At 45.7% G+C, this 26,661-nt stretch overlaps 1 protein-coding gene and 4 pseudogenes across 1 annotated transcript in view; 1 reads left to right on the top strand and 4 right to left on the bottom strand.

The window, feature by feature from the left end:
• The first annotated feature begins 5,189 nt into the window (after positions 1 to 5,189).
• The window catches only part of LOC136634538 (septin-2), a 57,407-nt gene continuing 35,935 nt past the window's right edge, over positions 5,190 to 26,661 (top strand). Inside the window, exons 1-5 of the mRNA XM_066610093.1 lie at positions 5,190 to 5,278; positions 16,886 to 16,937; positions 19,363 to 19,462; positions 23,928 to 24,014; positions 25,921 to 26,044. Coding sequence (XP_066466190.1) covers positions 16,911 to 16,937; positions 19,363 to 19,462; positions 23,928 to 24,014; positions 25,921 to 26,044 — 338 coding nt within the window. The 5' untranslated portion in view covers positions 5,190 to 5,278; positions 16,886 to 16,910. The remainder of the gene's footprint in view (positions 5,279 to 16,885; positions 16,938 to 19,362; positions 19,463 to 23,927; positions 24,015 to 25,920; positions 26,045 to 26,661) is intronic.
• On the bottom strand, positions 19,921 to 20,043 carry LOC136634606 (5S ribosomal RNA; annotated as a pseudogene).
• LOC136634552 (5S ribosomal RNA) lies at positions 20,073 to 20,195 on the bottom strand (annotated as a pseudogene).
• On the bottom strand, positions 20,225 to 20,347 carry LOC136634551 (5S ribosomal RNA; annotated as a pseudogene).
• LOC136634603 (5S ribosomal RNA) lies at positions 20,377 to 20,493 on the bottom strand (annotated as a pseudogene).

Raw genomic sequence — 26,661 nt, 5'->3', positions numbered from 1 at the left:
ACAGCTTTGCTTCCAGGCAAGAAATACATGCACAAAGGTGAAGGCATCTCCCAGGAGCCATTATCATTCTCCTTAATTATGTTGATTGTCTAAGGCTGTTCCTGGCAGAGGGGAGTAAACTATTTCAATCCCAAGGTTACAATGATCCACTGCTTATTCTCTTGGCTTTTTTAGTGTTTTTTTTGGGGGGTGGGGGGGTGGAAGACTTTTAGCATCCTGGATAGGTGGTTTTGACAATGAAAAAGCAACAACCTTTTGCTTTTGTGCAACTGCTGCAGGGGCAAATCAGAGCTTCTCAGAGAGTGTGTGCATATAACATGTGACTGTCAGTTGTCAGGTGAACAAATATACACAAAGGTTTCACATGCTTTTCCTACTCAGAATGGCTTTCCCTTTAGGGATGTGACTTCCTTGGGTATCCACGGAGGGAGGGAGAGGCTGCAGCTCAGAGACAGAGCAACCTATTTGCGTACAAAGGGTCCCAGCTTCAAGTTCTGCCATTTTCAGTGGAGTCACTAGGTCAGAGGCAGTCCCAAACTGACATGCAAGATGAGAGACCTGGGGCGCAATCCCTTTCCAGCACTGACATAAGGGCAATGCAGCTCTGAGATAAGGGAACAAACATTCCCTTACTTTGAAGAGGCCTCTGTGAGTGACGCCCAACTGCAAGATACAGCATACGTCCCATTGGCACCGCTATGCCAGTGCTGGAAAGTAATGACATAAGGGGTTAGGATTGTGCCTGTGGTGATGTCATACAATTGAATGCACAGCTGTAGCATTGCTAAGGGATTGTGGGGGTGTGGGTTGTACTGGGAGATGTGCATGGGAGGGGATGCGACACCACTATTGAAATCTTTGTATTTTTGAATAATACCATCACGTTATACATTACTGGATGCATCAATTCATGAAGAATGCAATGAAACAAACCGTGTTGAAATATCTCTATTCTATCAAACGTTACAGCCAAGAAACCAGTGGGATTGGGGCACTGGCGCATCGCCATGCCCACTGCCAGGGCATTGCTCCGCATGGAAGCAGATCCAACATTGGGATGATGTGCTGGCCTCCCTCACCGGATGCCGCAAACCCCAGTGACACCACTGATGCACAGGCCAGTCTGGTACCAGAATGGAGTCCCACAAAGCAAAGCAACGGAGGGAAAAATTCCTTGAGAGGTTTTGGCAAAAGGACTATTAGTAATCTGGAAAAACGGCAATGTTTTGTTTTTAACATGGTTGCCCAACTCTGGAATTACCAGGAACCGACTCCTGTGGCGAACTGGCCAACATGGACCTCTTTGAGCTGTTGCGAGGCTGTGCCACCAGTCAACCTGGATGGAGCAGGGAGAACTTAGAGAAGCATCACCCTCCAGCACCGTCCCAGGATCGCTGGAGAGCTCTGAAGCCACCTTAGTCAGGGCTGCCTTCCTTCTGGCTATGGCACCCTGGACACCAGCATGGCTTCACTGTGCCTCAGAGGTGACTGGTGGCTTGCTGAGAGGCCTTGCAACATGCCACCTGAGCACAGGCTAAGGCTACAGCAACAACAAACAACAGCCCCCAATGTGAGGGTCCTCTTCTCAGGCAGCCTGTGGGGCTAGGCAGGTAAAAGTCCAGAACTGTGGTAAGCAGGTGGCTGGCTTCAGATGTGGGAGCTGAGGAGGGTGACACCTTCTCCTTATCTTTTAGGCCAGGGGTCTCCAAACCCTGACCCAGGGGCCAGATGCACTCTGTGACAAGCCTCTATCCGGCCTGTGGCAAGCCTCTGGCCCACTCAACCGAATGTGACCAGAGCTGTGCTCCAGTTGTGTCTGGAGGGTTCTCTGAGGACCAGGGAAGCCTTGCGCCTCCCTTCAGAATGCCTTCTAAAGGCCTAAAAGCATCACTTCTTGGTTTTCCTGAAAAACCAGAAGTGACGTTTTTGAGCCATCTTGAACGCCTTAGGCCTTCTGAGGCTTTCGAATGTATTTACTTTTGGGCTCAATCCAAACGTGTCCTTGGGACAACGCATGCCCCTTGGTTTGTGCCTCCTTGGGAGGAATCCGGGCTGGCGCTATGAGAAGCGCTGGCCTGCAGAGGCTGACATAAGCCTCCATGCCGGCTGCCTTCTCCTTATGCCAGATCCCAATTCCTGTTCCCAGGAGTGGCTTCAAGCTGCGCCGATCTCCTCGGACTTGCGCCATCTTGGGAGGTGGTGCAAGTCCGAGGAGACCCATAGGGGCCAGTGGCCCTTACCCAGGGATAAGGGGAAATGTTTCCCCTTGCCTCTGACTGAGCCGCTTATGGCCACAATCCTGTGCTGGATGCAGCACAAGCCTCTTGGCTTGCCTGTTCCAGCACAGGATAGGATTGTGTCCTAAATGTTATATTTAAAATTTATTTATTTTCCCAACTCTTGACACCATGATATTTGATGTGGCCCTCTGGCCTAAAAGTTTAGAGACCCCTGTTTTAGGCTAATGGGAGGAAGTGGAGTGGCATGTGAAGTATTGCATGGAAGGGAGTGGGGAAGCAGCACCCGGAGACCATCCACAACCATGAGCTAGGGAGCCCACTAAGGGCCCAATCCTATCCAACTTTCCAGCACCCGTGCAGTTGCAAATCAGCCCTAAGGTAAGGGAACAAATGTTCCCTTAGTTTGAGTAGGCCTTTGTGACTGCCTCTTCTTCACAGGATGTAGCGCATGCCCCATTGACACAGCTGCATCGGCACTGGAAAATTGGATAGGATTGGGCCCTTAGATGGCAACCCAGATCCTTTAGTTAGGGTAAAAAAGATCCCCATCCGAAACCCTGAAGAGCCTCTGCCATTCAGAGGACAGTACACAATGCTGAGCTCAATGGACCAGTGGACTTAGTGGGCAGCATCTTCCTCTGTACCATAAATAACAATGTTTTTAACCAGAAATTCTGGCAAAAGCACACTGAGGAAGATACTACTTCCTTCTCTAATCAACTCAAGGTTGGGAAAGAGTTAAAATTAGCACAAGTCAAAAATTAGTTTGCAAGGGTAAACATCATATGACCATCAGACTGATCTAAGCACTATTGTGTACAGGGTCTGGTCTGGTGGCACAGACTGAAGGACAATTGTCAGAGCTGGCGACATTTCTAAAGGTTAGAACTTATCTACACAGCCATGAGGCTGAGAACTTCAGACCTGTCACCATTTCCCAAGGGAGCAGATTCAAAATGTGTCATTAACATGGACCCAATCCTCTTGTGCTCTTATTTGTTCGGGTTTTGTTTTTTTTTAATTTTAAAGATCTGCCTCTTGATTTGAAAGGATGGTGGCTTTTAATATACATTTTTTAAAATATAAATTTAATTCTGTGCATTGCTACAGGTGAATGATGCTGGCTAGTGTATTCATGGTTAGGGGTTTGTGTCTTGGCGCTACCCCGGAGGTGGAGAGCCTGGCTGAATGTGTTAGAAATCTTGAGAAGGGTGCAGCTGAGTGGTCGAACACATATTTTGCATGCAGAATTTCAGCCGGGTGGAATAAATAAGGTGGCTTTGCGTGTTTGTTTTCATGCAGCAGCAACTGTTACCCTGCACATGCCTGATCTCATCTGATCTTGGAAGCTAAGCAGGGTTAGGCCCGGTTAGTACTTGGATGGGAGACCGCTCGGGAATATAGGGTACTGTAGGCTTATACCACAGTCTTTTGCGACTGAAGGTTGCCAACCAGTCCTTTGCAGGAGTCAGTCCCACTGAGCTCAGGAGACTAAGGGCCCAATCCTATCCAACTTTCTAGCACTGGTGCAGCTGCAATGCAGGCCCAAGGTAAGGGAACAAATTTTCCCATATTTTGAGGAGGCTTCTGTGATTGCCTCCCCAACACAGGAAGTAGTGCATACCCCATAGACACAGCAGCACCAGCACTGGAAAGTTGGATAGGATTGGGCCCATAGAGCCCAATCCTGAGCTCTTTAGCATGAAGTGTGTAGGTTTACTGACTAATGTTTTGATTGTTTATTAATCTTTTCCCCCACTTTCCCCCATTTTTCTTTTAAATATGTAACTTCTTCTTCTTCTTCTTAACAACAAAAGTATTTATATACTGCTATAACAAAAAGTTCACAAAGCGGCTTACAGAGAAAATGAAATTACTAATGGCATTATAATGAAATGATAACGTCCCATATTTAAAAGAAAAAAGATATATGCTATAAAGCAGTGTTTCTCAAACTGTGGGTCGGGACCCACCAGGTGGGTCGCAAGCCAATTTCAGGGTGGGTCCCGATTCATTTCAATATTTTATTTTTAATAGACTTGATGCTACCATGGTATGCGGCTGCATTTTGGGAAATGTTACAGATCTGTATTTTTAACAAACTATTAGGTATAGTTAAAAGGATATACAGTACCTAACAGTTTGTTAAAAATACAGGTCTGTAACATTTCCCAAAATGCATGGGAAGTATGACAGTAAATGGGATTTACTCCTGGGTAAGTGTGGGTAGGATTGCAGCCTAGGATTGTTAAAAATTTCCTGCTTGATGATGTCACTTAGGGGGTCCCGACAGATTCTCATTCTAAAAAGTGGGTCCCTGTGCTAAATGTGTGAGAAACACTGCTATGTATTACAGCTACATAACACCCTTTTTTGTTAGTTTTTTTTAATTTACAGAGCATAAAAAAATAAAGCGTTAAAAAATAACTGATCCACTTTCTCCCTCTTTGTCTTTTAAATATGTAATTGCATAAAAGACTACATCCATGCAATGCTCTTTTTGTTAGTTTTTAATTTACAGAGACTAAAAAACACAAAAACGGATACACTTTCCTCCTCTTGTTTTAAAATATGTAACTTATAATGCAACGTTATAACATTATATAACTTATAATGTAACTTATATTTAAAAGTAAAAAAGAGATACTTGCAATAGTGTTATAGTTATGCAGTACCCTTTTTTGTTACTTTTTAAAAAAAAATTGCATAAAATAAAAAATAAAGCATTCAAAAAAAACTGATGCACTTAAAAAAAAAACTAATTAGCAAGCAAGGAATGAGCTCCAGCTCATGCAAGCAGCCACAACCCTTTGCAATCACTCCAATGGAATCTGCAAGTGTGTGTGTGTAGACGTTCTAGTCCTCGCACTCTATGCTCATCCCTGCTCACAATGCGGAGGAAGAGCGAGCCCTGGAAGGCTAGAGCGGTGGTGGCGGCTTCTGGGATATGGGTGGAGCTGGTGGGGAGGGATTCCTGGGCCTGGCAGCTGAGTGAAGGAGCAGGAAGAGGGTTTGAGTGGAGGGTGTTTGGGGGGAAGGTAAGTGGGGCTGGAGGGGAAGGGGGCAACTTTGGTGGGGGGTGGCTGGGAAGGAGGAGAGGTGGGTCAGTGGCTGAGCCTCCCCTCTCCAGGGAGGGGCTGCAGTGGGGGGGAGAAATGATTGACAGCTGCTGGGAGGGAAAGGGTTAATTCCTCAGTTTCCCTTCTTGCATTTTTGATATGGGGTGCATGCAAAAAGCATTGGCTGTGGGTGCAAGGAAGGAGAGGGGGGCTCCCTTAGGGGGTGCAAGGAGCCCCCCCATTTCATTGCCTGCCACTCACCCCCCCCCAGCAAATCTCCTGTTATAGGGCCCTGAGCTGGGTGGATGATGGTGGGAGGCTTCCCCTGATGTGGCTTTTGGGTATGCATTTTTTCCCCCACCTAGGGTGCATGCAGGAGGGGCTCCCTCTCCCTGGCTTGGCTGCAAATGCAGCACTGGGGGAGTTAGAACAGACCAAAGAAAACATTTCTTTTATAATTAGAAATTTGAGTAATTAAAGTGTAATTAGTCTCTGGAACTCCTTGCCACAGGATATGGTGATGATGTGTGGCTTAGCTCCTTGAAAAGGGAATTGGACAGGTTTCTAGAACAGTGTTTCTCAAACTGTGGGTCGGGATCCACTAGGTGGGTCGTGAGCCAATTTCAGGTGGGTCCCCAGTCATTTCGATGTTTTATTTTTAATATATTAGGCTTGATGCTACCATGGTATGTAACTGCGTTTGGGGAAATGTTACAAAACTGTACTTTTAACAAGCTACTTTGTATATTCTTTTAACAGTGATATTCAATGGGACTTACTCCTGGGTAAGTGTGGGTAGGATTGCAGCCAAGGATAGATAAAAATTTTCCTGCCTGATGTCACTTCCGGTCATGACATCACTTCCGGTGGGTCCTGAGAGATTCTCATTCTAAAAAGTGGGTCCTGGGGCTAAATGTGTGAGAATTACTGTTCTAGACAAAAAGTCCATTGCAGGTTACAAGCCATGGATAAGTGCAACCTCCTGGTTTTACAGCAGGCTATCTCCGAATGCCAGATACAAGGGAGGGCACTGGGATGCAGATTGTCTTGTGTGCTCCCAGAGGGATCTGGTGGGCCACTGTGAGATTCAGGAAGCTGAATGAGATGGGCCTTTGGCCTGATCCAGCCTGTTCACATTTTTATACCATCCTTCCTCCAAGGAGCTCTGGGTGGTGTCTGTGGTTCCTTCCCTCCTTTTGTCTTCGCAACAAGCCTGTGAGGTAGGTGGGGCTGAGAGATGGTGACTGGCCCCAGGTCACCCAGGAAGCTTCGTGGCTGAGCATGGATTTGAACCTGGGTCTTTCAGGTCTTGATCCAACTCCCAAACCCCTACACCATCTTGGCTGTCTTCCACATGCAGGCCTGGGGGTAGGTGGAAGCCTATGCTGGGTCAAAACACTTGTGCATCTAATTCTTGATGGTGGTTGGTAGTGGCACATTGAGGTCCCATGTGGGGATTTTTCTCTGCCCTGTCTGGACTTTGGAACCTTTTCACGCGAGGCAGGTGTTTTATCCCAGAATTATGCTTCTTCTCCTCTGAGACTCCTGTGCCTTTATCGGGTGACAGTTCAACAGGTAATGCCCCTGGAACAGATATGCTGGGTTGAACAGTAGTGGAAACCTTCACCTGATGAGTTTTCTTATTTTTGCTTCTTGTCCAATGTTTTACATTGTCATGGGAGCTAGAAGTTCAATTTATTCCCCCCCCAGCTGTGTCTTCCTCAAGCAAAAGTTCAACAGGGAATACCCCTGGCACAGATATGTGGTGGTGGAAAGTTTCACCTGGTAAAGTTCCCCCTTCCCCATTCACCTTGTAAAGTTACCTGGTGAATGCTTTGTGCCATAGGGCTCCTGTTTCTTCATCAAATGAGAATTACCCATAAAGAGCCCTGTCCGAATGATGAATTAATCTATAGGAATTAGCACGCAAAGTTCTATACTTGCAGTTGTTAAAGAGGATTGGAAGTTTGCCATCCCTTCACATTCTGCTCATTGCATTGAAAAGGCAGTGGGTGGGAATCCACCTTTTGGGCAGCTCTGTTGTGAGTAGGGAAGGATGTCTTAAAACAAAACAAAACAGAATATTTGCCATAGCATTTTGTTGTCATGTGCTGCTCGAGTTCCTTCTTTGTATGCAGAAAGTCCCAAATTCAATTCCTGACATCTCCAGGTTGGTCTGGGAAAGACCTCTGTCTGAAGACTTGGACAGTGGCTGCCAGTCCATGGTGACAATGTTGTTGTGGTTATTTAAAGTGTTTATATACCACTTTTCAACGCAAAGTTCACAAAGTGGTTTACAGAGACAATCAAATAACTGATGGCAATACTGAGCTACATCGTCCAATGGTCTGACTTGGTAGGAAGCAGTTTTCTTTGTTCTTATGTTGTGGTTGGTTTGGAAGTGTAGGAGCTCACCATAACCTCACTGTAGCCATGCCCCACTAAGACTGTGGAATGAAAGGGGTGTTTTCTGCCCTACCACTTATTCCTACTTTAAAACTTATTATATGTCATGTAAACATCTAGCTCACTTCATAACAGATTTTGGGGGTGGGCTGCAGTCATTGAAAACAAAGGTATAAACACTGAAAAATTGAATTAACTGCTACAGTGTTTGCTAGGATTTAACTCTCAGGTAAATTTGTGTAGGCTTGTAGCCTTAGTGAAATGTGAGTTATGTACTGTTTCTTAGACAGCCTTGGGATAGGTAATGGCCTAGACATGAGCTCATGTCCTTAGGCGAATTTCTCAGTTTGCTTCCAGCTGAGCCGGATGCTGTTCTTGACTAAATTCTTTGAAAAAGTTTCAGAGGCAGCATCTGAGCAATCTTGTTGCAGGAGACATTCCAGACCTCTGCTCTGTCTCAACTACACACCTTTTCCTATGCCATCTTTCTTGTGAGTGGGTAGCTTGTTGGTGACAAGTGTTAATTGAACTTAATCCTAGCTGAACATATGTATTTCTCAATTCCTCCCCTTGGGCGCCATGCCTGATTGGAAATAGAGCTAGGAGGAAATGGGGACTGGATGGGAGATGAGATGTTTTCAAGGCAACTACTGAAGAGAGAACCTTAAATGATGGGGATGTGGTTTGCCCTTGATGGGAGAGGGCATAGTGAGCATCTGTGCTAAGCATTCACACTTTCTCCTAATGTATGGCCAAAGCTAAATATGCTAGTTTTGGGTGTCAATCATGTCGTGTGTGTATGCACTTTTTTGGTTCTGCCTCCTCTTCCTTTAAGTTTGTGGGTGTAATGGAGGTTTCTGTATTGAAATCATGGCAGGATAAGGAGAAAGGACTGGTGTGCTAGCATCTTGGCAAGAACTGCAGTGGACTGATTTTGTACAGCTGGGAGGATCCTTACTCAAGGCCGGGAGCTTGAGGAAAGGAGGGTCATACGGATTTGAAAGCATAATCTGTTCTACATCTTGTTGTGTCCCAGCATAGCTAAACAGGGTGCTTCACCTGGTGTGTTATATTTTTTAGAGCGTTTGGAGAGGACTGCCATGTTTCTTGCTGGAATACTTATGATCTGACCATAAATAGCCATGTATGCACAGTCATGGCTTCTGGTTATGTCTTGCTGTGCTTGGAAGCTGTTCATAGACTTGTCTTCTTGGAGTCTGACTAATGACCAGGGCCAAAGATCAGGGAGACCTCCTGTGCCTGAAGCTGTGTGCCAAACACTGCAGCCCCCACCCCAATCCATGTGTGGCTCTTTAATGCACCAAATCCTTAATGCCACTTCCCCTTATACATGCATGCCCTAACCACCCCTCCTTTTTGTTCTGCTTTGAAAAGGAAACTCTCCTCCCTGGTCCTCCACACTTTGTCTTCAGTTCCATTCCCCTTTCCTTCTCAGAGCTAAGCAGTGGGAAGAGGAGGAGAGTGGATGGTAGGTGCCCCCATCCCATACCAGAGATGACCATGTCAGTCAACCTTATGGATGGGACGGCGCTACTGATCTCACCTCTCATTCCTTTTAAATTATTTTGTTTTTCACTTGTTTATACCGCCCTTTCTCCACAGCTTGGGGCAATGTGCATGGTTCTTTCCCTCTTCTTGTCCTCGCAACAACCCTGTGAGATAGGTGAGGCTGAGAGTGAGTTACCGACCCCAGGTTGCCCAGGAAGCTTCATAGATGAGTGGGAATCTGAACCTGAATCTTTCAGGTCTAAGGGCCAAATCCAATTTTCCAGTGCCAGTTCAGCTGTGCCATTGGGGCATGCACTGCATCCTGTGGTGGGGAGGTAGTCACAGAGGCCTTCATTTGTTCCCTTACCTTGGGGCTGCACCAGTGCTGGAGAGTTGGATAGGATTGGGCCCTAAGTCCTGAATCACTACACCATTCTGGCTACACATGCTCAGTGCTCTTGCCAATCAAGAGCAAGTGGCGCAGTCAAGGAACAATTCCAGCAACCGGGGTTAACGCCATCTTCACAGGGCTGCTAACGGAATTGCACAGAAGCCACAGGCAAGAGAAGCCAGAATGATGACAGGCATATCAAAGCTTTCCCCTCCACTTTTCCTTCTGGGTGAGTGAAGTCTCAGGCCTGTGTGCTTCAATTCATTCTGAATCACATGCTCTCCTTGGTTATGCAGCTGACAGCTCACGATGTAGGCATCCTTACTCCTTTGTCTCTCTTGCCTTTGCTCATAAGCCCTGGATTGTGCTTGGCTTTGCAATTCTGAAAGCATTTTAGGAATGCCACATGGATTCGGAACTTCCTGCTTCCATCCCCACCCAGAGTTTCTGATTTAAGCTGTTGGGTATAAACCCTGGCAGCAAAAGTGCAGGTTTTTAACACCCTCCCGGAGAGCTGGCAGCCCTCCAGATTCTTGCATGTGCTTGTTGTTGCCCTTAAAATAATCTTCCATTAAAGAGATGAGAAAAGTTGTGGCTTGTGTTCAAAGTTTCCTTGTGGCTGGCCTTCCAACAGTCCTGCAAAATGTCTTCTGAATTTTTGGCATTTTTGAAATGCACCAGGCCAGGCTGCTCACTTGGTTAAAACCAGCTGCAGACATAATGAGCGCTCCGAATCCCAGACAAGCAGCATTTGGAAGAATGTGGAAGGGATTGTCTGAGCTGGCTTTTTTAAGCACTTCAGAACTACAAACGCTGTGAGGATCCCCTGGAAATGCCTCTGGATTCACTTTAACGATGAGATTCTAATCCATATTTTTTTTTTTAAAGAAATGAGCTGTCTACTTCAGTTCCTTTTATAGGAGCTCTGAAGATCCCTTGAAAGAATTATGGGTGCTTTTGCTAGTGGAAGGTCTGCTTGGTGCGGAAGTAGTATTTCAAAGTGAAACTGAGTTCACTGGTGTGGTTCTCATTGATGTAGTCAGTTCTGAAGTGCAAAAACTCATGCTGACCACCTCTCACTGACCCTATATCAAAACATGCTTTAAGTTTCTTCATTAGAGTGTGTTCTTCTCTTGCTGCTTATTTCTGCTTTGAAACTTATTATTCTTTTCAAGAGGTAGCTCATTTTATCCCAACTTCTGGGACTGGATTGCAGTGGTTTAAAACAAATGGATTAAAAAATATCCCAGATAGTTCTTTAAAAGGTATATTGGAGTGCCAGGCTATGCACACTTACTGTGAAGTCAGTTTCACTATGTTTAGCAAGGAGGAACAGGGACGTTTGGCATAGGATTGATGGCCTTAATGTAACATGAGCACTATGCTATCACTCAGGTAGCTTGGGGATGGTGATGGCCTAGGTCAGTGGTTCCCAAACGTTTTAGCATCAGGACCCACTTTTTAAAATGACACTCTACTGGGCCCCATCTAGCTTTACAAGACTAAAACAAAGTTTCACTTTAGTAGCTGCTCAAGCCCCTGTTTTTATCCTTTTTACTGCGATGGTTGGGGACCACCTTCTCGAGTGTTTGGCCCCGAGCCAATGAACGTGGATCTCATTCTGCTATCCTTGTGTTCCCATTTGCTAGCCCTTCAATAAGAGCCAAGGCATGGTCACCTACTCATGAGTAAATGCACATGTGTGACTCAGTTGCCCTTTCCATAGGGCTCAATACTTCTTGGAGGTTGGAACACATCTGCCCCGAGAGTGTGTTGAGGCCTGCATTCATTGGATTGGGACCATTCTGATGAGAATAAGTTCCCCTAGGCCTGCCCCTCAGAGTGGACCAAGGCATGGTCGATTACTTGCATGTAAATGGACACCTGCTTCTCTGTCTTGAGTCCTTTGGAAACTGAAAATATCCTCTCCTGCAACTGGCAAAGGAAGCATGTTTATTTTTCACATTTTTATACCACCCATTCTCCAAGGAGCTCAGGGTGGGATATAGTGTTCCTTCCCTTCTCTTGTTCTCACAACAACCCTGTGAGGTGGATTAGGCTGAGAGGAGAGTGACTGGCCCAAGGGTTCACTCAGGAAGCTTCATGGCTAAGTGGGGACTTGAATTTGGATCCAGGTCTAAATCCAACTCTCAAACCACTACACCATCCTGGCTGTCTGTTTCTGCCTAAGTAGGAGATACTTCCAGTTTTGGGGACAACGGGGTGAAACACCCTTCAGGTTGCCCTTCCCATTCACCCATCCTGTGCTGAGACCACAACCCCTGTCCTCAGCTTTATATGAAGATAGAAGTGACCTGGTTTGTCCCCATTTGTCCCCACTGTCATATGTTGTTTAGAGTTTAATAATGCACACTCTTTTAACTAATGCAGTTGATGCTTGGGGATCTTACAGGCTTAGTAAAAATATCTTGGTCACTTTCCACTTACTGGGAGGACAAACCAGTAACAGGGCAAAGCACAAAACAACTCTTTGCTGTATTCCAAAATATGACCCCAGAGAGACAGGCATTTCTGGGGCAGGACTAAATTGGACACAAATATTTTGCAAACTGGACTCCTGAGAGCCAATGAGTGCATGTTATATAACTGGGGACACGCTACAACCCAGCAAAGATGGTTTCTGGACTACATGTCCTGTACCAAGACATTTCCGATCTCACGGGAGGGAAGCCTTTTGAAAGTGACACTACAGAAGTACACAAAGCTTGGCTTTGGCTAGATGCCACACAGTCACGCAACTGTCCTAAGGATGGCGTCATAGCAAGATCCCATTATTAAAAGGGGCCCCCTCTACAGAAGAGGCAGGAAGGAAAACAGCTCATTTCCTTTGCAACTCTGGGATGCAGATGAGGGAACTTATCAGCCGTGAGCGGAGGGTTCGCTCTTCACCGCAGCGAAGTGAAAATGTTCCCTGAAGCTTTCCAAATGTACTAAATAGAGAATATTTATTTTCTCCTGGGATGTCATGGGGAGGACACTATGTGCACACAGAGAGATGGGTACAGACACATGAAAAGAACTGGCATGTGTCGCAAGCCATCCGTCCATCAAACTCAGCATTTTCTCCTGGAACAATTGCTTGCATCTTCCACTAGGGTTCTAAGACTCCCCCCCTCGCCCGCCAAGCTGACAAGGAACATGTATTGAGCTCTTTGGAAAGCAAAACTGAGCCACATATGTGCATTTACTCACAAGCAGTCAACCGTGCTTCAGCTCTTATCGAAGGAGACCACAAGGCCACCAGAATGATCCCAGTCCAATGAACTTGGAGCTCAACAAGTGCTCCGGGAGGCTGTTCCCCCCCCCCACCATAGTAAAAAGGATAAAAACAGAGGATTGAGTGAAAGTTTTTTTCCCCCCCAGTGTTGTAAAGCTAGGCAGGTCCTGCCAGAGTGTGGTTTTAAAAAGTGGGTCCACTGCACACGCCCGATCTCGTCTGATCTCGGAAGCTAAGCAGGGTCAGGCCTGGTTAGTACTTGGATGGGAGACTGACTGGGAATACCGGGTACTGTAGGCTTATACCATAGTCTTTCGAGACTGAAGGTTGCCAACCAACCTGGTGCTACAAAGTGTGGGAAGCCATTTGGCTGTTGTGACATCAGAACTGGCCTCCAAGCGGACTTGCCTAACTGCTTTGGTCGGTTGCTGATTTATTGTTGAAGGAAAGAGTTGTGGTTGTATATGGTTGGTGTGTGATAACTCCTCCGTCTAAAGCAGTGGTTTCTAAACTTTTCAGCACCAGGACCCACTTCTTAAAATGACACCCTATAAGGATCCACTGAGCTTTACGAGACAAAAAACAGTTTCACTTGTCCAGCTACTCAAGCCCCTGTTTTTATTACCCCCACCTTTTGGAGTGTTTATTGAGCTCTATGTTCATCGGGACCGTTCTGGTAGCTTTATGTTCCGCTTGGCACCTGTGATGCGATGAGGATGGTAGGAAGCTGATTTGATGAGCAGCTGACCAGCAGCAGCTATCTGGGAAACACATCTGGAAATTCATCCAGGCGCCCCTGGAAGCTGTGTTTGTACAGCTGCCTTGCTTCTGTTTGTGTGTGTGTGTGTGGTGTTAGATAGGCAACTCTAGGGAACCACTTCAACAACTGCAGATTTCCCCCCTGTATTTCAGCCATCAGTTATTGACATTGACAGAACCTGTGTTCTTTGGCTCAGTTTTTCTTCCCCTCTAGTCAGTCTCCAATGTAAGCATTCGTTGACTGCGTGCATTTAATCGTGGTTTCTGCCACGTCCTGCTGGCAGTGCGATTCTTACTAAGGAACAGGAAAGCATCTGGATCCAGAAGTCACAGGTGTCTAGTCAGTAAGCTGCTTCCTCCCTTTGAGGCCAAGCAGTGTGTTGTTGAGGAGCCCGTCAATGACATTTTTGGCCTCTTCTCCTCTTTGTTTCTACATTTGGGTGGTTCTAATTACAGGAGCAATTTGCCTATGAAAATGCCATGTTTCAAGGCTGCAGATCTGCGTGTTCTGTGCTTTAAAAAAGTTATTTACAGGTGTGCCCCTTCCCCATATCCATAGGGGTTCCGTTCCACCCCCCCTAAAAGTATGGAAACTGCAGAAACCAGATCCACGTATATGGGGGGGAAGCTGTATTTTGCAGAAGGTAACTGGAATTTTGGCACGGTGGGTTAAACCGCGGAGCTGACAAACCTGTTGACCGCAGGGTTGGCGGTTCAAATCCGTGCGCTGGGGTGAGCTCCCATTGCTTGTCCCAGCTCCAGCCAACCTAGCAGTGAAAGCATGCAAAAATGCAAGTAGATAAATAGTTACCACCTTGGTGGGAAGCTAGTGGCGTTCTGTGTGCTCAGGTGCCTAGTCATGCTGGCCGCATGACCATGGAAACTGTCTATGGACAAACGCCAGCTCTTCAGTTTAGAAACAGAGATGAGCACGGCCCCTAGAGTTGGACATGACTAGGCTTTACACTGGGGGAACCTTTACCTTTAAATGGAATTTTGGAAGCGGTGTGTATTATACAAATCCAGTGCTTTTTTTGTAAAAAAAATAGGTGCAGGAACTCACAACTATTTATTTATTTATTTATTTATTTATTTTTAAACCATTTTTTATACATGTGCGCGCGCGCACACACACACATACACACACACGTCCATCCCATGTGAGCTCCCTGATAGCAAAAGCACTCCTGCCACAGCTGGAGTGAAACACCCCATTTTTTTTAGGTGGGGAGGTGCTCCATTGGGCTATAGGAAACTCTCTCCATTGGGCTATAGGAAAGCCTATACAGTAGGCTTAAAGTGTTAAAGCCTTAAAGTAGGTTAAAGTGTTCAGAACAAATATATAAGGTCCTGAGCCCAGCTGGTGGCCATCAGTGCCTCAAGTGTTAGTTCCAAACACTTTGAGCCTAAGAGCTCTGGTGGCTCAGTGGCTAAACTGTAGATCTGTGAAGCCAGAGTCTTGGGTTTCAAATCCCACTGAGGAATAATTTCCTGGGAAGGTGCTCCATGGCTGCAAAATATAAAGGTTGGTTGCTAGTTGCCAAAAGGGGGGCCAGTTGAGGCTGCAAAACTCCTCAAAGTTCAGTCCCAGGCAGGCTCTTTTTTGAACTTTTTTGAACTTTATTTTTTTAAAGTCCCAGGTAGGACTTAACCCACAGCCTCCAGCAGGGGGCTTACTCCAGGAGCTTAACTGTGGGTTAAGTCCTAACTGGAACTTAAAAAAAAAAAAAGTTCAAAAAAGAGCCTGCCTGGGACTGAACTTTGAGGAGTTTTGCAGCCTCAACTGGCCCCCCTTTTGGCAACTAGCAACCAACCTTTATATTTTGCAGCCATGGAGCACCTTCCCACCTTAAAAAAAAAAAAATTATTCCTCAGCGGGATTTGAACCCCAAGCCTCTGGCTCCACAGACCTACAGTTTAGCCACTGAGCCACCAGAGCTCTTATGCTCAAAGTGTTTGGAACTAATACTTGAGGCACTGATAGCCACCAGCTGGGCTGAAAACCTTATATATTAGTTCTGAACACTTTGACAATAGGCTTTCCTATAGCCCAATGGAGAGAGTGCTGGGCTGTGGAGCACAAGGTTGGAGGTTCAAATCCCTCCCTAGCCAGCAGTGCAGAGTGGGGTGGTGCAGGCAGGGGGAAAAAGATGGGGGCAGAGAGGAGGGGGAAAAAAAGGTGGGGGCAGAGAGAAGGGGAAAAAAAGGTGCCGGAATGCCATTCCGGTGCGTTCCATTACAAAAAAAGCCTTGTACAAATCAAACACTTTTGCATACTCAAGATGTTGCCTAACTTTATTGCTGTTTAAGGATACTTATATCCTGCTGTTCAAACTCCCCCCACCCCAAGTTGTTGTTATTAACAGTATTTATATACCGCTTTTCAACTAAAAGTTCAGAAAGCGGTTTACAGCGAACAATCAAATAACTAAATGGCTCCCTGTCCCAAAAGGGCTCACAATCTAAAAAGATGCCAAGGAATACCAGCAGACAGCCACTAGAACAGACACTGCTGGGGTGAGGTGGGCCAGTTACTCTCCCCCTGCTAAATAAAAGAGGAGCACCCACTTGAAAAAATGCCTCTTATCCAATTAGCAGGGGTTTGGAAATTGTTGTGTGTATAGCAAAATGAATAGTGTGCGTTTGCAAACTGGTGTGTGTATAGCAAAAGAGATGATACCCTGTCCCAGTGAGGTTCACACTATAAAAAGAAGCACAAGGGAGACACCAGCGAACAGCCATTGGGAGGAGTGCTGTGCTGGGATGAGCAGGCATTGCCATGTTGTTGGGGTCCCTGATGCAAAACTGTGCACCAGGTCCCCATAGCATCCTCTGGCTGCTTAAATGGGTGCTGCTGCCAGTACTTGAGGATTCAATGCTGGCCTGCCTGGGAGGGGCCTCAGCCTGTACTTGGTTGCCTTAGGAAAGCCACTGCCTTTTAGCCTCAGTCTTCCCTGGCTGCAACATGGGGAGAATAATCAAGGTGATATATGTGAACCACTTCGTACACTTATACAGACTTGCTTTTGTAATGTTTGACATTATTCAAGAAATAAAAGCTATATTTGCTGCTTACTGATTTTCCGCTTTGAATTGGCTACAGTAAAAAGAAGTTAACATTTACATAGTTGAAGGTGGAAGCAGGGGAGCCTGTGTCTATTTTCCTGTACTCCAAAGTTCAAATGGGGCAACGAATTCTTGGCTTCATGATTAACAGTACTATAACTTATTGTATAACATTTAATGTTCTATTCCCCCCCCCCTTTTTTTTGGTTTATTCCAGGCTCTGAAATTTGGTGTGGAGGAACATGTCTCAATCGGGTGAAAAAGTAAAGGTGAGCAGAATGGACTTGGTGCACGCAAAGTACGTGCTAATGGTGTTGTCTTCCAGCATCTGTGTTTGTATAGGGATCATATGCTCTTAAGTTTATTTTTATTATTATTATTTTGACTCGGAGGCTGCTCTTTCCTAAGCACAGTTGGCGGGGAGCGGAAAACACAACCTGCTTGAATATACGTTGGGGAATATGTATCCTGATCCTCTAACCTTAGTGGTTTGAGCAAAGATTTGGATCTCTGCAGTTGTCTACACTGCTGTACAATTCATGGGGTATTAAAATAAACTTTTTCTAATAATGTTTTGGTGTAGGGAGAACTTGGTGTCCCTTTGGGCATCTCCAAGATGTGGCAGGAAGTGCAGGTGATCTCCCTTTAGGAATATGGGAAACGGCTTTCTACCAAGTCAGAGACCAGTGGTCTGTATAGTCCTTGTCAAATCAGACTGGTGACAGCAGTAGCAGCTGTCCAGGGTTTGAGACAAGGGTCTTTCCCAGCCTGGCTTAAGAACATAAGAACAGCCCCACTGGATCAGGCCATAGGCCCATCTAGTCCAGCTTCCTGTATCTCACAGCTTGTAGTGTGTTAACAGAAATTAAACCTGGGACTTTGTCGGTGCAATGCAGGCAGTTTGCCCAGCTCCTGAGCTACAGCACCAGACAGGGCAGGGACAGAGTCCTAGAATCTCAGTGTGCCTTCGGAGGCCAAAAGTCCCGCATCCCATTTTTCCCAGTGGTGACTGAGCTGCCTCAAGAAATCTGCAAGCAGAGGCTGAAGGCAGATTCCTCTCCCACTATTATCTTGCTGCAGCTTGTATGCAAAGGCACTGCTGAGCCTGGAGATAGCATATTGACTTCATGTCTATTTCTAGTACTCCGTATTTTGCAGGGGATACGTTCCAAGTCCTACCGTGAATGCCCCAAACCACGGATAGTAGCAAACCCTATATACAGTATTTGCAGATTCTAGGTTTTAAGACCCAGATCTGCCCTGCCTGAGTGATGGTTGGGTTACCGCTCCCATGTTGACAGCCACCAAGTATCTCTGAGCTGGAGGGAGCCACTGGGTGATGTGCTGCAAGGGGTGGAGAGGGAAGGATGGGGGAGTTTCCCTGCTCTGCCTTGGTGTAGTCTTCATGGAGAAGCCGCCGGCTGATAAAGTGCTGCTGGATGACACGGTGCCACTGAGTGCAGTGATCGAGGTGATCCAGGGCCTGCGGTCACACACATTTTGATAGTGTATCAAAAGACAGCACTGGTGGGCTGGGGAGGAAGTAGGAAGCGCGAGGAGCTGTGTCAGAATTTTCAAGAACTTTCTGGAAATTATTTTGTATTTTTTACAGTCTGCCGCTGGTTGAAATTGCAGATATCGGACCCATGGATATGGTGGGGTGGGGGTACTGTATTTTTATTTATATCCCATTTCTCAATCAGAACTAGCTTCCAAAGTGGTACAGTTAAACTTTTTTTTTTTAAAGGGAATATGGTATATGTACTAGTCAGGGGTGAATCTGCAGAGGGGTCAGAAGGAACTGCAGATAGAATCCAGGCTGATGGGTGAAGTGGTGGATGGGAGCCCCTCTGCATAGCTTTCTGTGCTCTGGCAACTAGAGTAGATACTCCCCGTGAATTCATCTAATACTACTTTAATGCCACGTAAAGTGCTTTCCATCTCTAGCAACTGCTCTCCCGGCGCTGGGGAACAGTTGCGGTTCTTTTCTCCCTCCAGCCTTTGTAGGATTATTAATTAATTAATTATTATTAATTGTAGGATTATTAATTAATTATTATTATTAACCCCTGCTAATTGGGTAAGAGGCACTTTTTCAAGTGGGTGCTCCTTTTTTTAGCAGGGGGAGAGTAACTGGCCCACCTCACCCCAGCGCTGCCTGTTCTAGTGGCTGTCTGCTGGTGTTCTTTTGCATCTTTTTAGATTGTGAGCCCTTTTGGGACAGGGAGCCTTTTGGTTATTTGATTTTTTCTCTGTAAACCGCTTTGTGAACTTTTAGTTGAAAAGCGGTATATAAATAATATTAACAGTATTTATATACCGCTTTTCAACTGAAAGTTCACAAAGCGGTTTACAAAGAAAAATCAAATAACCAAATGGTTTCCCGTCCCTGCCTCTTACCCAATTAGCAGGGGTAATCAAAATAACCAAATGGTTTCCTGTCCCTGCCTCTTACCCAATTAGCAGGGGTTTCTCTCCCAATTAGGAGAGTCAAAAATGGGGGGGAGGGGAGAAGAGGAAGGGCGAGTATGTACAGAATCCTCACACTTCTTCTGTTCCCACTGAATGTCCACCAAAGCATGCCCATTGTTCTGAGGCTTTCTTTGGTTTTCTGCTTGATTTCATGTGCTTTTGTTTAAGGGCCTCCAGGTCAAATCTTTTAATTTTTCTTTCTTCTCTTGCTTCTCCTCTCAGTTTTCCGATTCGGCGGGCTATGTGGGCTTCGCCAATCTCCCCAATCAAGTCCACCGGAAGTCCGTCAAGAAGGGTTTTGAGTTCACCTTGATGGTGGTTGGTAGGTGCCTTCATTCATTTCTCTGAGATAAGTATTTGAGGATTAGACTGTAACTAGGCATCTAGGCATCAGTAGGCATCTGTGTTCAGTGAAGGCTGGCACCAGTTCATTTGACAGTGGTTGGCAACCTTCAGTCTCGAAAGACTATGGTATAAGCCTACAGCACCCGGTATTCCCAGACGGTCTCCCATCCAGGTACTAACCAGGCCTGACCCTGCTTAGCTTCCGAGATCAGACGAGATTGGGAGATAGTGTTCAGTATAGGGAGATGGTTGGCAACCTTCAGTCTCGAAAGACTATGGTAGAAGCCTACAGCACCCGGTATTCCCAGACGGTCTCCCATCCAGGTACTAACCAGGCCTGACCCTGCTTAGCTTCCGAGATCAGACGAGATTGGGAGATAGTGTTCAGTATAGGGAGATGGTTGGCAACCTTCAGTCTCGAAAGACTATGGTAGAAGCCTACAGCACCCGGTATTCCCAGACGGTCTCCCATCCAGGTACTAACCAGGCCTGACCCTGCTTAGCTTCCGAGATCAGACGAGATCGGGAGATAGTGTTCAGTATAGGGAGATGGTTGGCAACCTTCAGTCTTGAAAGACTATGGTAGAAGCCTACAGCACCCGGTATTCCCAGGCGGTCTCCCATCCAAGTACTAACCAGGCCTGACCCTGCTTAGCTTCCGAGATCAGACGAGATCGGGAGATAGTGTTCAGTATAGGGAGATGGTTGGCAACCTTCAGTCTCGAAAGACTATGGTAGAAGCCTACAGCACCCGGTATTCCCAGGCGGTCTCCCATCCAAGTACTAACCAGGCCTGACCCTGCTTAGCTTCCGAGATCAGACGAGATCGGGAGATAGTGTTCAGTATAGGGAGATGGTTGGCAACCTTCAGTCTCGAAAGACTATGATATAAGCCTATAGCACCCAGTATTCCCAGGCGGTCTCCCATCCAAGTACTAACCAGGCCTGACCCTGCTTAGCTTCTGAGATCAGATGAGATCAGGCATGTGCAGGGTAACAGTTGCTGCCTGTGACCGAAATTAGCATGAGGATCGTGGGACGTACTCCAGTTTTCACAATGCAATTTTTGAAAATGGCTTTTCATTGTGTGTGTCCTTCAGTGCTGCCTTGGTCTTTGTCTCCAGGACAAAATTGTGGTCACCCACCAAGGACCCTGCCTCTCTTTGGTTTTGCACATGAGCAGGAAGAAGAGGCAAGGGTGGCTCCATTTTGTTTCAGACTACTGTGATCGAGCCATATCCAAGTATTGAGAGCCAGGAAGGTGTTGTGTTTTGGGAGCGGTCTTAGACCTGGTAGTTCAAGGTTCAAATCCCTGCTCAGCCATGAAGTTACTTGTGTAACCTTGGACCAGTCACTCACTCTCAGCCTCACCTACCTCACAGGGTTGTTCTGAGGACAAAAGGAGGGGAGGACCGATGTGCACCACCCTGAGCTCCTTGGAGAAAAGGCAGCATAAAAATATGTCTCCTGTTCCTGTTTTCACAGAGCCAAACCCAATGCTCCCCTCCTTTCCTATACCTGCAGGTTAGGAGGATGTGGGAAATATTTCCAGCAAAAAATGGGGTGGGCTAGAGTGTCTCTCCCGGGAGACGCTCCATCGTTCGGGTGAATTTCCGTAGGGCTGTAGCATTGACTTATCATGAGTTTCATCCTGTCTGTCAGGCAGCCCTTAGGAAAGGCAGTGGCCTAGATCAGAGTCGTGCAAACCACGGCCCGGGGGCTGGATCCGGCGTTTGCATGACTGTGTCTGCCTGGTGAGCAGACCTTTTGGTTCTGCTTGGGTGCCACGTGACATTCCCCTCAATTGGGGGACAAGGATACTCTGGGAAGTCGCATCTGGCATCCTGTCACGTGACCTTCTGAGATCCTGGGCAGACAACGCAAATGGTCTCCGAAAACATCTCTGAAAGAGGAGGATGTTGCGTGGCACCTGGTCCGGATGGGAACTGCATTCTGGGCATGCAGTGGGTGCAACTTTGAGCACCACTGGCCTAGATGACCTGCCCCTAGGCAAATGTCTCCATTTGCTTTCTGTGGAACCTGATGCTTCTTCTCAGCGAAGGCTATTAAAAAAAATATTTCAAAGGCAATACCTGAATGTTCCTATTATTAGAAAAAATCCTGGTGCTCCACTCCCCCTCGACTGATGTTGCCTCCTATGGAGTAGTTTTCCCTGTTTAGGAGGGTTGCTAGTGAGAGTGCATTGTGTCATCATGTAAGATTGTGGTCATGTCTTGGTTCAGTGGCCTGTTATTGGATAGCCAGTGGCCACCAGTGTGGTTGCATTTCTATGTCACTAAATCGCTTTCTGACTCACTTCCTTTGCCTTCCTTTTGAGGGCATTTTGGAAGTTATTTTGTGACTGATGAAAGAGCCATTAAAGCCCAAGTAATTTGTTAATGGGGGCTTACTGTGTAACTTAGGAAGTGACCTTGCAGTATGCAAGTATCAAGAAAAAACTAGATTATACTGAGTGACGAAGAGGACTGCAATATTTTGAGCCATGACACTGTGCTGGTCATGGTGACCTCAGTGACTTGTGTTTCATACCCAAGTTGTATGCTTCTCTGCTCTCCAGCCAGCTGGAATCAACCGGACTAAGCTAGATGTAACGAAACCCAGACATTGATTGGTCCAGGGCAGGAACATAATCGTATGCTCAGATGAAAACGTTCTGCACCCTTACAAGGCCATACCTTTTGTTCATCACTACTGCATTACAAAGCACTAATGTTATATGGTTTGTAGGGCAGATGTTCACTGATCTAAGGAGCTACAGCAATATCTTGCACTATTGCTGCTTAAGGCCAGAGCATGGATGAAAGTCAAAAATGGATGAATGTCAAAGCAGAGCCTTATCTAGCTTGCAAATTTATTTTGGACAGCGAAAAATGTAAATAGCTAACTTTAACTAGAGGTGTGTTTTTGGGGTGGGGGTTAAAAGCACATAAAAACACCAGACACTGCATTTTGTGTCTAAAATATCTGAATAAAAACACAAAGCACTACATTTTTGTGTTCAACATATTTTCCAGAAATTAAATTACTTTTCCAGTCAGAAATAATACTGTGGCTGCAGCTGCTGATGCTGTATCACCTATATCACCCAACTACACTTCTGAAGAGTTTAAAATTAATAAAAATTAGGATTTGGAATAAAAACACATAACACCGCATTTTTGTGTTCCAGAAATTAAATTACTTTTCCAGTCAGAAATAATACTGTGGCTGCATCTGCTGACGCTGTATCACCTATATCACCCAACTACAATTTTGAAGAGTTTAAAATTAATAAAAATAAGAACTTGGAATAAAAACACATAACACCGCTTTCTACCTTTCAAATCATAAAATCTGCGAAAAAATAAAACCATTTTCAAACACCCCTATTTATAGCACGTGTGAGTGCATGTGAAACCTAAATAAACAGAACCAAAATAAAAATAAACTTTAGAATATTGACTAACATCGTGGAAGGTTGTATAAAATAGGATAAAAGAGGAAAGTAGGTGGATGAAATTTGGAATGTGGTTATGATTGAAAATGGCTGAAAGAGCAAAGCAATGAAAGTCAGGTGGATGAAAGTCAAGGTATTGCTGTAAACTGACTTGCCACTCCTTAATTGTTGCCTTTTCACAGTGCTGGTTGAAGCCCCTTCAGGTTTCCTTACCTCCTAAAGTTATTATTTGGGTATATGACCCAGTACCTGCCTCCAAGACTGGCAGAGCCTGGGAAGCAAGCAGAAGAGGAAGTGTGTGGGGGAGCATAGAGTGGGGTGGGGTAGAGTCTCTCTCCTGGGAGACACTCCAGTACAGTACTCTATGCTCCTCTACACAGGGGGAAGAAGTGGAGTAGGAGGCAGGTGCAGTAGCTGGTGCAATATAAGACCAAATGATGGCAGAGGTTGACAGGCTTGGTGCATAAGCGTCTCCCACCTGCTCATCACCTAAGGTGCCTGCTTCACCCTGTCTTATGAGCATGCTGGCCATTTTCCGTGACATTTTGCCCAGAACGATGGCTTCACGCATGCATGCACCTCTGCCCTTGACCGCATATAGAATGTGAATCAACTTAATTTTGGACTTGACGAGACAGTGCTGTTATAGTTGTCGTATATCAATGTTTGGTTAAGATCCTTCACAATGAAATCGTATGTGTGTCTTTTCAGAAGGAAGCCCCATTGAGCATAATGGGACTTACTCCCAGATAAATGGATATAGGGTTGCAGTTTCAGTTCAGAATTTACTGCTTGGCTCTGCTCAGCCTCGGTTTTTCCTATTATTCTTTAGTCTGGTTAGCAAAAGGCTTTGATGTTCTTATCTTCCAAAGTAGGGTGGATACAAGCAGGAAAAAAAACAGTACTTTCACTGTATGGCCAACCTGTGGTTCCTGTGAAAGAAACAGGGATTGACTGCAATAATTACATGCCATTTTATTCACAGGTGAATCTGGCTTGGGAAAATCCACTTTAATCAACAGTTTGTTCTTGACTGATCTCTATCCTGAACGTTACATTCCCGGAGCAGCAGGTAAATCAGTCTCTCCTCTATAGTTTTGGCGTGAAGGGAGAGAGGGTCTTTTGTTTCTTTTCCAGTCTCCAGTCTGGGAGAAGTCCCACCCCTTGTGGCATTATTTCCTTTGCCAGTCCTGACTGGAGGAGGTGCTTTCCCAAAGCTCCGACTGACTCAGTTCAGTATCTCTGAGAATGGAAATTTATGGGAAGTTTAAAAATAAAATTATTTCGCTGCACACTTTTGTTTTGGTTTCTCTCCTTTTCGAATTGGAGAAGTTCTGGGGAGGAAAATGGGAAGTTGTCTTGTCTACAGATGGTTCTCTTAGACCTGCGCTGTTCCCCAGAGACAGCCAGTGCTTGTTCATGCTCAGTCTTGGCATGGTGGGTTAGTTGTCATCAGTGATGTACATTGAAGTCCAAGTCTGGGGAGTCACAGTGCGCAGAGCTCCCACGTAATATCATGCCATAAGACATTTTGGGGGCTACCTGGAAGCACCACTACCTGTGCAATCTCAGCGGAGGCTGAGCTCTCTGACACAGCTCTAGTCTCTCAGAGAGACTTGGACAATCTCGGAGAGTCTCTCAGAGCTTGCAGCAGCAACAGTTCAGCATCCCCTGTGATCTTGTACCCACCAAGAAACTGGATGGAGCAGGTACACAATCACAGGGGAGACTGAGCTGACTGACTGTATTTCCCTGGTTGTCATGCTTCTGCTTGTGTGTTTGGGATGAGGCTGCTGGTTTTAGCTGGACAGTATTGGTGTGCATGTGTGTATGGGAAAAGGACTTGAGAGATTCCAGATTTTTAGCCAGGAATGGGGAATAGCCAGATCTGAGACTCTTTCAGAATCATCTGGCCACCAGGCCTTATTCTTTAACAACATTAAGGGCTGGTTCACTTAACAGCGCAATCCTATGCATATCTACATGGAAGTAAGTCCAAGTAAGTACAGTGGAACTTACTCCCAGGAATGTGTGAATAGGATTGCAACCTTCCTTATCCTCCAGTGTGATGAGTGCTCTCACCTGCCAATGGTGCACTTATGCTTTTTCTGTAGCACAAATAGGTCTGTCCCTGTCATGTTCATGTTGGCAACCTTCAGTCTCAAAAGACTATGGTATTGCGCTCTGAAAGGTGGTTCTGGAACAGTGTCTAGTGTGGCTGAAAAGGCCAATTCGGGAGTGACAGTCCCTTCCACACCGGGAGCAAGTGCAGTCTGTCCCTGGTCTGTCTCCCTGGCTATGGGCCTTCCTTCTTTGCCTCTTAGCCTCAGACTGTTGGCCAAGTGTCTCTTCAAACTGGGAAAGGCCATGCCGCTCAGAGGCCAGGGTTTCCCACCTATTGAGGTCCACTCCTAAGGCCTTCAGATCCCTCTTGCAGATGTCCTTGTATCGTAGCTGTGGTCTACCTGTAGGGCGCTTTCCTTGCACGAGTTCTTCGTAGAGGAGATCCTTTGGGATCCGGCCATCATCCATTCTCACAACATGACCGAGCCAACGCAGGCGTCTCTGTTTCAGCAGTGCATACGTGCTAGGGTCCCTGTACGAAAGGATCTGTCCCTGTACGAAAGGATAAAGGGACACAAATCTAACATATCTAACATAAACATGCCCATGTAAGGAGCCCAAAGAAGAACGCTTCAGTCTTCCAGGGCACTCCGGGGCTGATTTGAAGGGTCACCAATATACTAAGAGAATTTTAGAGGGCAACTCCAATGAGAATCTGCAGTATAATTCTCTATTTTTTTAAAAAAATATTATGGTTCTACCCTATTCCATTAATTTTGGCATTTTTTGTTTTTGACTTGGAAGGCTCACTGATAGTTTGAGCAATAATGTACTGTTATGTGGGTTGTGTGTGTGTATTTTTTTTTAATGGCCTTGATAAGGGACAATTAACATTTTAAGGTTTTCTCTTGCAGAAAAAATAGAGAGAACGGTCCAGATTGAGGCTTCAACCGTTGAGATAGAGGAGCGAGGGGTGAAACTCCGTCTGACAGTCGTAGATACTCCAGGATATGGCGATGCCATTAATAGCCAGGACTGGTATGTCTTCTTATCTGTAGTGTGTATCTTCACATCTGTCTTGGCCTTGTGTTATAATAATTGTATCGCTGCTGCACACAAGTCCTTAAGGCACCCTTAAGGTCCCCCCCTGGAAATCCCAAGATCTTGAAATGGGTTATAACAACACAAAAGTGGGTGAAGCCAGTTTAAAGAGTTGAGACAATCCAGCAATACCTTCACTTCTATCTGTTTGGCTTTCACCACCCTGGTCTTTCAGCTATTTTCAGTTATAACCACATTCCAAATTTCATCCTTTCCTTTTTTGCCCAATTTCATCCAGCCTTCCACAATGTTTTTTGACGTACTTATGTTTATTTTTCTTTTATTTCAGTGTATTTAGGATTCACACACATTAGCTTGTGTTATATTGTTAGTTATTTACATTTTTTTTTTTTTGCAGGCCAAAATAAATTTGCAAGCTAGATCAGGCCATGCTATTCATCCATTTTTTACTTTCATCCATGTTCTGGTCCCGAACCAGATGAAACTGCACTGTATTTGTTGTACTGGAAAACTGAGATAATAGTAAATGTTATGCACATGTACAATTGTTTATTGTGACACGTGCTGTAAATTGGAAATAACTTTTTTCTGAA

Source organism: Tiliqua scincoides, chromosome 14, assembly GCF_035046505.1.
Source record: "Tiliqua scincoides isolate rTilSci1 chromosome 14, rTilSci1.hap2, whole genome shotgun sequence".
Lineage (NCBI taxonomy): Eukaryota > Metazoa > Chordata > Lepidosauria > Squamata > Scincidae > Tiliqua > Tiliqua scincoides.
Note: the sequence above shows the minus strand (reverse complement) of the source record. Positions and strands in the feature narration are given on the sequence as shown.